This window comes from Ammodytes marinus (assembly GCF_949987685.1).
Source record: "Ammodytes marinus genome assembly, chromosome: 9".
NCBI lineage: Eukaryota > Metazoa > Chordata > Actinopteri > Uranoscopiformes > Ammodytidae > Ammodytes > Ammodytes marinus.
Window position 1 is genome coordinate 9,418,790 of NC_137213.1, and position 14,763 is coordinate 9,433,552.

The 14,763-nt window shown below is 42.6% G+C and overlaps 1 protein-coding gene across 4 annotated transcripts in view; it reads left to right on the forward strand.

The window, feature by feature from the left end:
- Positions 1–14,763, forward strand: part of ctnnd2b (catenin (cadherin-associated protein), delta 2b) — a gene marked incomplete at both ends in the record, with an annotated part of 130,470 nt that overhangs the window by 51,369 nt on the left and 64,338 nt on the right. For 3 of the 4 annotated variants that reach the window (XM_080033444.1, XM_080033445.1, XM_080033446.1), the window contains 3 exons: positions 7,725–7,876; positions 8,393–8,566; positions 14,331–14,476. In XM_080033444.1, the coding sequence (XP_079889570.1) occupies positions 7,725–7,876; positions 8,393–8,566; positions 14,331–14,476 (472 nt within the window). The remainder of the gene's footprint in view (positions 1–7,724; positions 7,877–8,392; positions 8,567–14,330; positions 14,477–14,763) is intronic. The other variant, XM_080033447.1, reaches the window with a different exon arrangement.

Consider the following 14,763-nt stretch of genomic DNA (forward strand, 5'->3'; position numbering starts at 1 on the left):
GGAGTGCACTGTCTATCTATGCACTGCAGGAAAATGGTTACTGGGGTGCAGTGTGAGATAAAGGTGTATTTTGGCGTCATCTAGTGGTGAAAAAAATAGATTTCAACTCTCCCTTGCTATTGCTATCCCCTCACGTTGGGAGAATTCACAGAAGCAGCTACGGTGGCCTTCAAGGACAAGAAGTTAGTTACTAAAGATGGCATCTTCCACCACTGTCTCAAGTCTTTCCACTATATCAAGTAATGACGTGAAGATGTATTTAGTTATTCATTCGATAGAACTTATTCCTCGTCTTCCAATAGGTGCATTTCCCGCAGACACTATATATAAAAACGTGTAAGGCTAAATAGAGCAGTAGATATAAAAGGCTCAGTCTAATGTCATAAGAAAATAGTTTCAAGCGATCAAACACTAATTAAAACTAATATAATATTGCATCACTACCAAGTCAAAAACAAAGCAACTCCTCTTACACACTGTGACTGTGAAATGTCACAGTGTCAAATGATTGTTTTATCTCTGTAATTAAAGGTGTTGATGAGGCACATCCTTGCCATTGTCACCAAAAAGTGGATTAATCAAGGTTGCATCAAAAATGTTACCTTGAATTTGAATTAGACTGACAGGATAGCTTGTGTTCTTGGCAGCTCCTGCCGTCCTGTCACTTCAAACTTCATGAACCATTCATGCATACTGACAGTTTACAGCCTACAAAACATTCTATAAACGCTTTCACATTATGCCTCACGTGTGTGTGTATGTGTGTGTGTGTGTGTGTGTGTGCCGTCATTCACATGTAGCCGGATTGTGTCATGTGTCACGGTCTTTGCATGTTTGCATGTTTACGCTATAGAAGTTAAATGATCCGTGTGTAAATCACACGAATGCAAACGCCATTGGGCTGTGTGCAAAATTAACAATGAAACACGTTATCACATCATGCTTTGGCAGCGTGTGTGTGTGTGTGTGTGTGTGTGTGTGTGTGTGTGTGTGTGTGTGTGTGTGTGTGTGTGTGTTTGTGTGTGTCTCCATAGTCAGCCTCTTGCTATTAATCAGAAACAAATGATTGTTCAATTTTCTTCCTAATAGAGAAAAATAAATGACACTCAATTCCACACGAATGGACTCGGAGGCATCTATAACTCTTAATACAAAAAAAAGTTATTTTTAAGTCACTGATTCATGAACTAAACTGTTACCATGGACACGACTGACTAATTTGAAGTCTGACCAGCTGCTTGCTCACACTGTTAGCTCACTACAGGAGTGGCCAGTCTGGCGGACTGATCTTTTTCCTTTCATTTTGGATGCAAGCCTTGAATGAGGAAGTGGAAGTGCTAGCGTTGTGGTGATAAAACACAGCTCCAATGCAAGGTGTTACACAGCAGTGCGTATGAGTGATTCTCACATTTGAATGTCTTTTTTTCTAGCTGACAGATGACATTACAAAGTGTAGAAGATTTGTAATGAGCTAGTCACTAAGCCCCGCCCATGCTAATGTTTCCCGAAGTAAGAATAAAAGCAAGATAAACATATCTACCTTTAAAGGAACAGTTGGGTTTTTGGTTGTTTTTCTTAATTATGTTACTTACAAAAAGTGAGATGAACACCTGCTATATGTAGTCAAGGATGAGATTAGCATATTGGATACAGTAACCTTACTGGATGTGTAATGCTGGCATTAGACTACACAATACTATGTCTGCCTATTCCAGATGGTCCCTGGGCCTCATATTATCCTCAGAAAGTCATTCATAAGGCGCTAATGAGACATGGCAGACAACAGGTTGGACGTTAGCCAGTCATAGCTTGCTGTCTTCCAATATTTCCATGATTTACAATGGTGATCGGAAATGACCAAGTAATGCATTTCACCTGAAAGCACCAACTCCATCATTAAAGGTGGAGTCAGCGTTTTCTGGAGAACGTTTGTTTTCAAAATCACTTTTTCTTCAAAATCAGTGAATATCTCACCATCCCGCTACCTGTCCGTACTGTGTGTGCGCTGAAAAGAAATAAAAACATTGTTAATACGCAGCCTAGGCTCTGTACAGGGTAAAGGGCTTTTTCCAATATTGCTGACTCCACCTTTAAGTCTTTTGCTTTGCCCCTATTACAGTTGTGTGCAGAAGAGCGCTCAGTGCTTCTACAGATCAACAGAAGATTTCAAACAATGCAAGGACAAGGAGAAAAACTCAGACATACTTGTGTTTTTTCTTAGGATGTCGATAGTCATCCCAGAATGCTGTGTCTTTGCTTATTTGCCTCTAGAGACACATTACCATTGTGCCAGACACATTATTGTTGTGTGTCAGTTTGGGTCATTTATCACGCTAGTATCTGAGTGAGTATGTGGTCACACTAGAAAGTGGTACGAAAAAATCAATTTAGGGTTCAAAATGCCAACCATGAACCGCAAGGGAGCAGTGTGGTTGTGTGTCATTTTACCTGTTATTCAACCCCATCTCCTGTCATATCTCATAATACATACATATATATAAACTGATAATTGAATAAAACATATTTATACCATCTGCTACTCTCTCATGACTGACTGCAAACCACTTTGTAGAGTATTTCTTGCTGTCAAAACAGAGTTAAATCAAATCTGCATGTTTCGACAGAGCTACTATATCAGTGTGGTGAATTCTAATACACGACATTAGCTTCATCTGAACGTGAGTATTCCGGTCCTCTGTTCCCCTCAAAGGTCACCACTGTCATGGCGGATTTGCAATTAAAGGCACTACGAGTAAGATGGCACGTTGGCGTCCCCTTTGGACAAAAGCGGTAGTATTTTTACGACGCCCGCTGTCGCAAATGCTCGTGCCAGGCGCGTGAGCGTGGACTGAGAAGGGCGCAATATAGTGCATGTTCGTGTGTTGAAAGTGTGAGGACTCTTTTCGGCTCCGTGAGAGTGGTTTTGACACTGCATCAACTAATGCCAGTCAGTACACACACCTGCTTGCAATGAGTTCATTCAGCAGCGTCACCTAACTACTCTCTCTCTCACGGAGCTGTGTCCTCACAGAAAGCGAATGAATGAGAGACGGCAGTTAGTAGACTATGGATCACGATGAGGTAATGTGTTTGTGTTGTTGATGTAAATAATGACTATTTCAGATAATGGTTATCTGATGATGGTGAAGCAAAGCAAACTTTGTGTTAGTACCAACCGCTCATTCATTTAGCAGTCTAGTTTCGCTCTCGTGAAATTGTATACACGTTGCTTGGCAACGTCCTCCCGCCCGCCTATCACTCACTCTCCCTTTTCGCTTTTCTTCATTGCATTCTCTTTTTTTTCTTTGATGGTTCAGCCCCGTTATCAGTCATTTATGACGACAAATAACTGTCTCAAACAAGGCTCCCGCTCCCCTTCCCTCACCTGGAGGGATAGGCTTCTCAAATCGCGTTGCAGCGCCACACTGAAATCTGCAACCAATACGGATATGTGACCATAGAGCCTGCACGAGCGAACCGAAAATCGGACTGGGTGTGCGACCAGACCAAAAGCAGTAATAAAAACTATATAAAAACGTCTTTCTTTGCACTGATGGTCTCGTTTGCTGTTAAAGGTAATTTATGATTATCAGAGGAAACATGAGGTTGTTTAAAAGATATTTAAATGTTACTCGTATCCGCTTTAATGTGAATTTGCGTGTCGAAGTTTAGCAAAAGATATCAAGTAATTTGTCTGCCATAAGCTGTCTGCTGATCACTTTCCCAAAGCAATGTCTCTGATCACTGCGCTTTGACTGAAAATAATGAATCTCATGGTGTGACTTGAGGAATCAGTAGCAGCTATGTGAGTGATAAACCTGGGAAGTTCTCCAAAGATCAAAGGGTGGTTTAAAGGAGTAGTATACCTAACTGCAGGAAAGAGGTAGTCTCTGTGTGTGTGTGTGTGTGTGTGTGTGTGTGTGTGTGTGTGTGTGTGTGTATGTATGTAAAAGAAAGAGAACTTGTCTGACTGTGTGTGAGACTGCGCGTGTCAGGTGCGCGCCAGAAAAGAGGGTTTACATATAGTACGTTATTATAAAGCTGGGAACACACCGCATTGGCCGCCTGCGGCGGTTGGCCGCGTGAATGCAGGAGGTTCGCCGCTTGGTCATTGGGCCATGTTCACCGCAGTCGCCGCCGCGGCCAACTGCAGCCTCATCGTAGGCAGCGGTTGGCCGCGTGACAGCAGGAGGCTCGCCGCTTGATCATATTGGGCCATATATTCCTGACGCCGACGCCGAGATCAGACCCGTCACACTTACGGTGCAACAACAACAATAACATGGTCCAGCTGTGCCAAAAAATACAGATGTAGGTTCACTGTGTAACCAGCGGCAGTCTTGTCACAAATATCATTAAAACAGCCTGAACACGCACCCCGATCGCAAATACACACACATTAACAGCAATTCAGCAACATACTAAACACATTAACAACAGCAGTGTGTGCCCAGCAGCACAAATAAAGGCAGACATCAGCCTACCTGAAAGTGAAAGTGTGCCGGCTGACGGAGGACAACACCGGTGCTTCGCTGTACTATATGGAATTCCACACGGACACTGCCATCAACTTTGGGTTCATATTATCCTCAGGAGCAGCACACAGCTGGGTGAGTTTCACTATGCTAACCGGCGCTACCTTGGCTAAAGTACAACCAACAGCTAAACAGATGCAAAAACATATTTGCAGAATGTATTGGAAGCCCAATGTCCTCACTCCACACGCCCACCTCGTCTTGCAGACCACCGCCACCGGGCAATCTCAACGCTGATTGGCTGTGGAGGCGCGGTGCCCGGCGGCGCTGCAGAAAAAGATGAAAAATGTAATCTTTTTCTGCGGCGCCGTGCTCGCCGCACAAGCCTTCGATTCACGCTCCTTCGATGACACAATTTATATGCGCCGCTAATGGCCGCGCTCCCGATTCACGCGCCTCAGCGCGGCCACGCGCCGCGCAAGCCCCCGCCGCCGGCCGCTGGACGCCGATTATTGGGTGGACGCGCGGCCACGCGCTAGTACATTGACTTTGTATGTAATCTCGCCGCGCGGCCAGTGCGGTGTGTTCCCAGCTTAAAGGCACAGATTGCTCTCGTGACTATTTCAATACCTCCATGAGTGATTTAGTACTTTAATGTCTGTGTTCTCCCTGCTGAATTATAGAGAGAATACGGAGTGCAGAAAAAGAGAAAGAGAGAAGGACAGGTAGGAGAGAGAGCATCAAATGAAGTGATAGAGGCAGAGAGAGAAAGAGAGTGAGAGAGGAAGACAGAGACAGCAGTGTGTTTTAAATGGAGGTCAGGAACAAAGTGAGATTTAAGGGTCACGGAGCATGAGTGCTGAGAGGCTGGAATAACATAGTGGGTAAAAAGCAAATGGTTGTCTCCCAAAAGAGGACAAGGAAATCTATTTTATTCTCTCACAGCTACTCTCTCTTTCTTCTTCTCACTCTCATTCTCTTTATTTCAAGGTCTGCTGCAAACTGGGACTATTGTCATATTTGCCGTATTCATATTCCTCCTTTTCCCGTAAGAAAGAGATACATTGTGTAACATGTGGGATATAAAGTGGATTACAAAACGCCTCCGAGGCCGCGAGCAGAACACATCTTTACACAAAGATGGACTGTTTAAACAGTTACATAAAAAGCAGCGTGACATGAGAGAACACACAGCCTTTGGGTGGCTTTTGACACGGGGCTAAAAATGTTAGTTCCATACCATGAGTCTTGCATCACATGGGGCCCTAGTGTGACTAGAGACTCCCAAATTATGAGTATACCAAGTCAGATTTATCTCCCCTTATGATGTCATGAGGGTCGAAGCCACGCCCCCACCCCACCCCCCATTAACAACCTAACTTAGCACTACAGGTACCTCCATAAGCACACCCCCAGATACCCCTCAATCTATCCCGCATTTAAATATTTCAGGGCCAATCAGAGACAAGTGGGCTTTTGAGACAGCCTCTAAAATGGAGCGTTTCAGACAGAGGCTGAAAAGAGGCGATTCAGCAATTCACTGTGAGAAATATAAAGGTTTTTTTTGGACACCATACACCATGAAAACAGCTTCGAGTAAAAACCCAAATTACAATTTAGAACCTGTAAAGGAGTTACCTCCTTTAAAGGCCTACTTCACCGGTTGGAATATGAAGGTGTATTGAGGTGATAACTCGGAGATCCTATTTAGTATAAATGTGCAAAAAAAATTTAAATCGGATCATTAGCCTGAGAAAAGGCAGAAAGAGTGTTTTATGGTCTCACTGTCTAACCCTACAGTTTCCTTACTGTGACATCACAAGCCCCTTTTACACAGCCAGTGAAAGCCGGGAATATGCCGGCCTTTCGGCCCTCCGCCCTGCTGTATAAATGCGACAGTTGCGGAACGAGGGAAGAAAGGTGCGAGAGATTGTTCCGGGAATTTTACTACCTCGGGGGGTAGTAAGATTCCCGACACAATCAGTTCCGCCTCTCTGTTTAAATGCTCCAGCTTGTTGTTGCGGAATAGGGGGGCGTTTGACGTTCCATAGTCTACATTCTAAACATGCGACCATGTTAGCAGTTGAAGGACGTGTGTTTAACATTAACCACGGCGGCCTGATGTCCAGTAAAAATCACCAAATAAAAGGAACGGCGTATAATCTAGCTGATCATAAGGTCCGTTGCTCAATCCAAACCCCCGCGCTTCATTTTGCAGAGTGTATGAGTCTATTTCTGCCCAGGAGAAGTTGTACAATGGGAAAGCTAGGCTAGGCTAAGTAAGGGATAAAGTATAGCGAACGGGTCACTTGCTAGAAATAAAGACCAACAAGCTGAAGCAGGAGCCCGACGCGCAGCGGAGGGCTCTTGTTCAGCTTGAAGGTCGACCTAGTAACGGGGGAATAGTCTGCTCGCCCCGCTAGACTGTCTGCTTCAGCTGACTGAAGGTTCCGGCTCAGCTGTTAGCCACAGAGCTACTGTTTTGCTAACACATTCCGCCGCCGCTATTATTATCCTAAGTCTGAGCGTATATCCACACTTTATTTCTGTCTACAGTAACGTGACTTCACACACTGTGTGTATGTGTATGTCTGATTGGCAGATCGCTGCCCTCACAAAGAGACTCGCTCACAACCAACCTGTCACACACACACACACACACACACACACACACACAGAGGTGAAGCGGTCGGATTGATTTAGTCAGTTTGGTTAACTGTCCCAGTGATGTTGGACTCAGCGCGTAGCGAGATCAACTGGCACATCGTGGGGACAGTAAAATACGGCCCTCTCTTACTGCAAGCTCCAGCACTTCTGCTCTCAATTCACCGGCCAGTGTTGTTGTTGTAAAGCAGCTGACCGGCGCGGCGCTAAATGTTTACGTCACACCTGACGCTGTTTACAAGCACCTCTTTCATTCCGGAGCGCTGTGTAAAAGGGGCTACTGATGCGCCAGCAGGCCGGCGTTGCTTGGTTCTGTGTAAATAACACAGAAGCAAGCAAAGCCGGCATTTTGGAGTGATGTTGTTCCGTCAATATGCCGCAATCTCTGTGTAAAAGGGGCTACAGTAAGGGTCAGGACAGGACAGCTGGGCCAAAGGAAGACTAAGGGAAGACTGAGGGAGGAAAAACCTCATTCATTATATTATAATAGTTATTTTATAATGATAGAACGCTGGTTCCGTATGGGTGAAGTATTCCTTTAATGCTTTTTATTTCATTATTTTCTTCTCTTCTGTTCTCCTCCAGGACAAGGCCTTCTGTCCCAAAGCGCTCTGCAGCTCAACAACCAGGATGCCTATGCAGCAGCCGGTTACCATAGCAACCAAGGGCTGGCACTCGGGGAATCAATCACGGGCCGCGGCGGGCAGGTTGGAGGGGCTGTTCAGTTCTACAATCAGGTACAATCACATCACACCAGCTTTTTTTTTTTTTTTTTTACAATTCGCAAGAGAGCTTCCTTTTCCCATGTGTCAGATTTTCCTTTATTTCCATCTTTCTCCACCTCACTTGTATTATTGCTCCTTTGCTAGGCTTGATTTATTCTTTTAATGACGTCAATTACAGTTAAGAATTTTCTTCAGGATCAATAAAGTATATAATCTATCTATCTATCTATCTATCTATCTATCTATCTATCTATCTATCTATCTATCTATCTATCTATCTATCTATCTATCTATCTATCTATCTATCTATCTATCTATCTATCTGTCTGTCTGTCTGTCTGTCTGTCTGTCTGTCTGTCTGTCTGTCTGTCTGTCTGTCTGTCTGTCTGTCTGTCTGTCTGTCTGTCTGTCTGTCTGTCTCTCTCTCTCTCCTTACTGTTTTCTCTTTGTAATATCCTTTTTTCCCTTCTCCTCCCTTGCTGCCTTCCCTCTCCTTTCCCTCACGTGTCCACACTGTGCCCTCTCCAGGTGACATCTAGCCGTGCTGCTGCCCAGCTGGCGGGCACAGACTCTCCCTCCCAGTCCCAGAGAGACTCCTATGCCCAGCAGGCCCATGGCAGCGCCTTCCACATGCCCGCTGACGGTGGACCCCCGCCCATCGGACCCCCCATGTATTACTCCTGTGCCACCTTGCCTGCGCAGGTACAAACCCCTGAATGGATTCATGTAATGCTTTAGTGGTTGACTATTATATTATTATTTTTATCTCATTTATATTATTGCTTTGTCTACTCCTCTCAGAATTACATACTATTGGCGAAGTCCTCACAGGTCACCTAAGGAATTTTTTTTTTCAACAGACTCCTAAAGTATGATAAAAAAACAACCCTCTCTCCTTTTCTCTCCACCTTTCACTTTTCTGAAAACCTTTGTTCCAAAACCCCAGTTGGATGTCTCTACCCGTATGACGTCATAAGGAAGCAGCCCCCCCCCCCCCTCATTACAAACCTAACTTGGCATATACCTTCACCTTTAATAAGCCCACCCCCTAGATACCCCTGAATCTAACTGGCAGTAAGATTCAAACCAGCAGTCAGATTCAGGTCCAATCAGAGAAGACTGGGCCTTTTGGAAGGCGGGGCTTAAAGGGACAGGCTCTAAAAACAAACCGTTTCAGACAGAGGCTAAAAAGAGGAGATTCAGTAATGACACTGTGAGAGATATAATGTTTTTTTGGACATTACACCATTAAAACAGTTTCTAGTAGAAACCCAAATTACAGCATAATAAGTGACCTTTTACAGAGCTACTACTCCGCTATAAGAAGTTTTGGAGTCACTATGGGCCTGTTTGTTTTATTGATTGCATCATCCCTCATACATTGAGGGAATGCTTTACTGAAAATCTTGCTCCAAAGTATCAAATACCAAACCCTGTAGGCCCAAGAGGTGGTTCTATAAAGTTTATACACAGGCCGGCAGCTATAGTAGGCTTGGTTTCACACAAAGGTGCAACAGAGTCTAAAGGCTAACAAGACTTGTTACCAAGAAAAAGTTACAAAATGTCTGTAGAAACTTATATTATACTATTGTTACTAGAATTATTTCACCAAGTGTTTGAATAATTGAAACTGAGTCAGGCCTTCTTGAAAGCAGGTGAAATTTACTTGCAAACAGCATACAAGGGAATCAACAATGTACCTGGCTTGATACATGGTTGAATACATCGAATGAACAGTGTACAGAGATTATATGCAAGAGAAGGTGGTGTGTGCGCAAACACACCAAGTTTGTGTGTCCAGCCCTTGTTTTGCTGGCGAAAGCAGAAACATTTTTAATTAGGCAGATAACAGGATATGGGAAATTTAGGGAGTCTTTTCTCCTCAACTACTGTGCATGAATGCGTCATACCTCTGTATGTGCCAAAATCTTATTAGGCAGTTTCTTCTTCAAGGCTAAACAACAACTTGTACTGGGACAAAGTTCAACAGCCAGAAAGCATGTATTGTGCATTAAAATATTATACAATAAAGCAAATTAAATTCTGTTAACATTCCACCCTTTTTATAATATTTAATGCAATTTTCTGCAACACTTCAAAGCAAAAGGGCAAAGCATATGAGTAAATATATTTCAGTCAAGCAGAATAATATCAAGTACATCAACATCACAGTTGTGAAAATGCAAGTTTGTGTACTGGTGCAACGTCGTTTATGTACAGTTTCAGAGAGGACAGTCTTTGTAGAAGCCAGGGAACAGGAACCAAGATCGTCTTGATGGTCAACAAGTCCCTTTTGTGGCATTTTGACGCAAAGTGTCCTTCATATCACAGTCACTGGGGGAATGGTTAGGTATTACCATAACCTATTCAGATTGTTCCTCAGTGTCCAATGTGTCCTTATTGAAGCATGGTCAGCTTCGTCTTCTCCTTGCATCTGAAACAGAATGAATTTGAGCAGTAACATGTTCTCAAAAGAAATGCTCATCATTCTGCCAGGGTTGTTTCTAAAATATCATCCTATCCATTTTGCTTGCTCTAGATGTCACAATTAACGCACAACAACATTTTAGGATAGGTTTGATTTCATTCTTCAGTTCACATTTTTTGTCTGTGTTTGGGCAGCATTCAAGCACACACAGGCAGTCAGGCCCTCCCTTTTCTGAATGGGACTGAATCACACACACACATTTTCCTTCAGATACTCCCATTTTTCACCTCACAGAGACTGCGTCTCCCACACACATTTTTTACATGTGCTCTCTCCTTCTCTCTTTTCAAACATGCATTTCATCTATCACATAACACATTATGATCACATTGTTCAGCACACAAATCCCTTTTAACTTGTAGTTCAAATCAAAAGCATTGAATAATTCTTTTTAGTGAACATTTTCATAAAAAGAACACAAAAGAACGCTTTTTTTAAGTTTATGCTGGGACTTCAAATGATTGACTGCACCTTTAATCTTTAAGGTTCACTATGGGGCTTGGATTGGCAAGATATTTAGCTCTAAACTTTAAAGCGTTTAGCAATTTAGTCAGAACTCTGGTCATCTTTAGGAGACAAGCATTTTATAACCCATCATAACAGCATAACAATTGTATGCACACTTACTAAAACCTTTTATCTCCCTTCCCCTACATACTTTTTCTTTCTTTATAACATAAACAATCAGTTCCAAACAATCTTTTTCCTCTTACACTTTCAACAACATTCTCTTATTCATCTCTTTGGCCACCACCTTTCTCTTTACTGTTCACTCTTTTACAAGTAATTTAAATTTTAAAATGTAAAATCTAATATCAAATTACCCAGTAATCTATTTAAACAGGGTGAACACCCCTATTCCCTCCAATTGATTAACAAAATTCACCAATTTCAAACTAGAACACCCTCTATTTGATGTATTCTAAACAAAACTAATAAGTCTACTCTGCAGATGTAGACTATTGACAAACATAACAAAACAAAACAAATAGGTGAGACTTATTCTTGGTAAGTGTTAAGACCTCAAAACACTAGTAAAAATGGTGACAAACAAAACAAAGAGGTGAGACTTATTTCTTTGGCTAGTGTCAAGACCTCAAAAACACTAGTAAAAATTGTGACAAGTTTTGTATACTTAGTGACCCACCGTAACACTAATCACAGCTTTTTGTCCTTCCTAAACAGTGAAACTTCATAAACACTAATATGATGTCTAACAGTAGTTTTTTCAACCGCAACCAATTGTTTTCATAAGTTAAACTCTCAGTTTTATTCTAACTTCCTAGTGTCATGAAACAAAAGATAACTGCTAGACTTGGTTTTTTCAGACATCAACATCTGAATAAAAGGGAATGCGCCGAATCCCACACTAATGGCCATTTAATTACGTACGTGAGACTTTTGTTTTTGACAGTGTAAATTCTCAAACACCAAAAGCAGTCAGGCTCCCACGGATGGACCCAACCAGTCAGAGACAAACCCCCAGGAGCAGAACCCTGCCGGAGTATATCCCCAAGTGTTTGAATAACCAAGCTGGGCAACACTACTACTAGGAATTTTCCCCGAGATGGACTATACCAAAATGGAAAACACCACCATCGATAAACTAGTTTATCTATCTAATACATAAAACAAAGGAATTCCTAATTCCTGGACAAAACAAAATCAGCTGTTTATATTCACCTGATTCGAAGAAAGCCTCGACTCGCTCAGTTTTGGCTCTGGATTCCGTCACCCCTCCTCCGTCCAAGTAGAGTCTGCAGACAGCCTCTTTTGTAGCTCTGTTTACTGGAGGTCTTTTGTCGAGAGATCTTGGACTCCCCCGTTCACGGTGCAGGCTCTTCTTGTCCAGAGAAGAGGATGTTGGATCCGGCAACTCGAAGGACCATTTGTTACTAGAATTATTTCACCAAGTGTTTGAATAATTGAAACTGAGTCAGGCCTTCTTGAAAGCAGGTGAAATTTACTTGCAAACAGCATACAAGGGAATCAACAATGTACCTGGCTTGATACATGGTTGAATACATCGAATGAACAGTGTACAGAGATTATATGCAAGAGAAGGTGGTGTGTGCGCAAACACACCAAGTTTGTGTGTCCAGCCCTTGTTTTGCTGGCGAAAGCAGAAACATTTTTAATTAGGCAGATAACAGGATATGGGAAATTTAGGGAGTCTTTTCTCCTCAACTACTGTGCATGAATGCGTCATACCTCTGTATGTGCCAAAATCTTATTAGGCAGTTTCTTCTTCAAGGCTAAACAACAACTTGTACTGGGACAAAGTTCAACAGCCAGAAAGCATGTATTGTGCATTAAAATATTATACAATAAAGCAAATTAAATTCTGTTAACAACTATATTCTAAGAAAGCTAACTCCAGCAGAGATTCAGACCCATGTACGAGTAGCAGAACTAGTGTTTTTTTACTGGAACATAGGCTACTTAAAGCAGGAGACGTCAATATCTGCACAGAAGTTTGAAACATCTTTACTTTTGTTTTTATTCTGGATCGAGTCAGCCATTTTGTGTCAGAATTGGTCCAATTCATTCCAATGGCATTGCGATGCTAAGTGGATTTGCTGGTGGGGTGATATAAATCCCTTCTGTTGAGTTAAACTTTGTTGTTTTTTAAGGCAGTTGCCTGTCTAATGAACTGTTAGCTTGCTAGCATGTTTGTTGTTAGTTCGCAGGCTACAGTAGTTAATAGTCGTCTAGCTTTGTAGGAAGTCCCTTGCACCAAGCCTGTAGCGGCACCTTTTTCACCTTTTTAAGAACTGTGCTCTGCCACTTTCTGATGGGTCCAGCCTTTGAGGGGACCCCAATCGGTCAAGATGCAAAAAAATGTAGCCTTCTTTTTTACATCCAAAGGCGGCAACCATGTACAAGTAATACTGTAATTCTGGTGATATATTCTGTATGATTCTTTGGGGTCCCGTGGTCTTAAAAGGACATTCATGTAACTCCCTCACTAGCCTGCAGTATATGCAAGTCCCAGGTAACATAATTATCCTACCAACCAAAAAATGCATCATAGCAGTTACTGTATGTAATCAGTTGGAGACGGTTGGGCAAAAAGGCTCACACTCCAACAAATCTGTTTACACATCCTGCTTAGTGACATATGTACAAATATGTGAACCACTAAACAGATCTGAGTACATAATTATATGCTCCAGCCTTTTGGGTGAACTACCACCAAAGTATGACTTCATTTTGTGGCAGAGTACAAACCCATGCTACCTCAGTGTTTGTACTGCCTTTGAAGCCAAACTGCTATTACTAACAACATGGTAGCAATTGGAGAAATAATGTAGCTTATCCTGCATCTTTCTTGCAATTAAAAGAAAGGGTTTAACAGATCTGCAAGCAGTTTTTTTTTTATTGTAAGCTTGGTCAGCAGTGCAGCCACTATGCAGAAAACTTGAATTCAATTCTCGCCTCTAAGGTGATGACTTGCTTTTTTATTGCTTAGTTTGCTGCAATGCCATGAATTTTGGGCTTAGAGTTGAGTTTAATTTTCAGTTTAATTGAATAGTCCGCACTGTTCTATTGCATCTGATATCTTCTCTACAGCACATCTAAATGAAAATGGCACCTTTAGCGTCTGCGACCTTAAACATATTTCTTCATCTTATTTCCTCGGTGGGAAACTAAAAGAAAAGGCACGTCTGAGAATTGTGAGAGAGAACTTCATTTGTCGGCCCATTGCTCGCCCGTCCCCATTTCAAGTCCAGGCGGGTGTAAAAGTTCATCAAGTCATCTCGTTCGTGTTTGGTCCGATAACTCCAAAGCTCTTCATCAGGATGTTATCACAGATTATACTCTCTGCTCTCTGGGTTTTTTTCTCTATCTCCCGGTGGGGGGTTTGGAGTTGTTCATCCCCTCTAAAAATAATGATACAAAGAATGAAGAAGAGAAGATGAATATTTAAGATGAGTGACATTGCAGTTTAATGAAGTAGCCTTTCTTCTATTCCAGCGCGTGAGCTCCCCTCTGCAGTCGGTGGGATCCCCTACCAAGCTGCAGCGCCTGGGCTCGGCCTCCTCCGACATGCCCAGCTACGCCACGCTACAGAGGGTCTCCTCGCCCAAACAGTCGCCCAGCCGACTCGCCAAGTCCTACAGGTATGTCAAGTTCATAGGGGAAAAAAAGGCTTGTTGTTAGGAGCACACTTCGTAGGACATCTACTGGTTTTAAAACACCAATGACTCAACAGTTGCGTCACTAGGTGCTGAGATGGTGTTAGTCATGGTACACTCCAGGCCTAGTAAGAAGGTGGTTTCACATTGTATATTGTTAATCATGACGTTGGTATGACACAGTATGAAAAACAAAATGCTGTCGATGTGACTTCACTTCGGGTGTGCACTGGATTGTTGGTCAGAATCGCCCAAATAGCATGCTGTTTTTA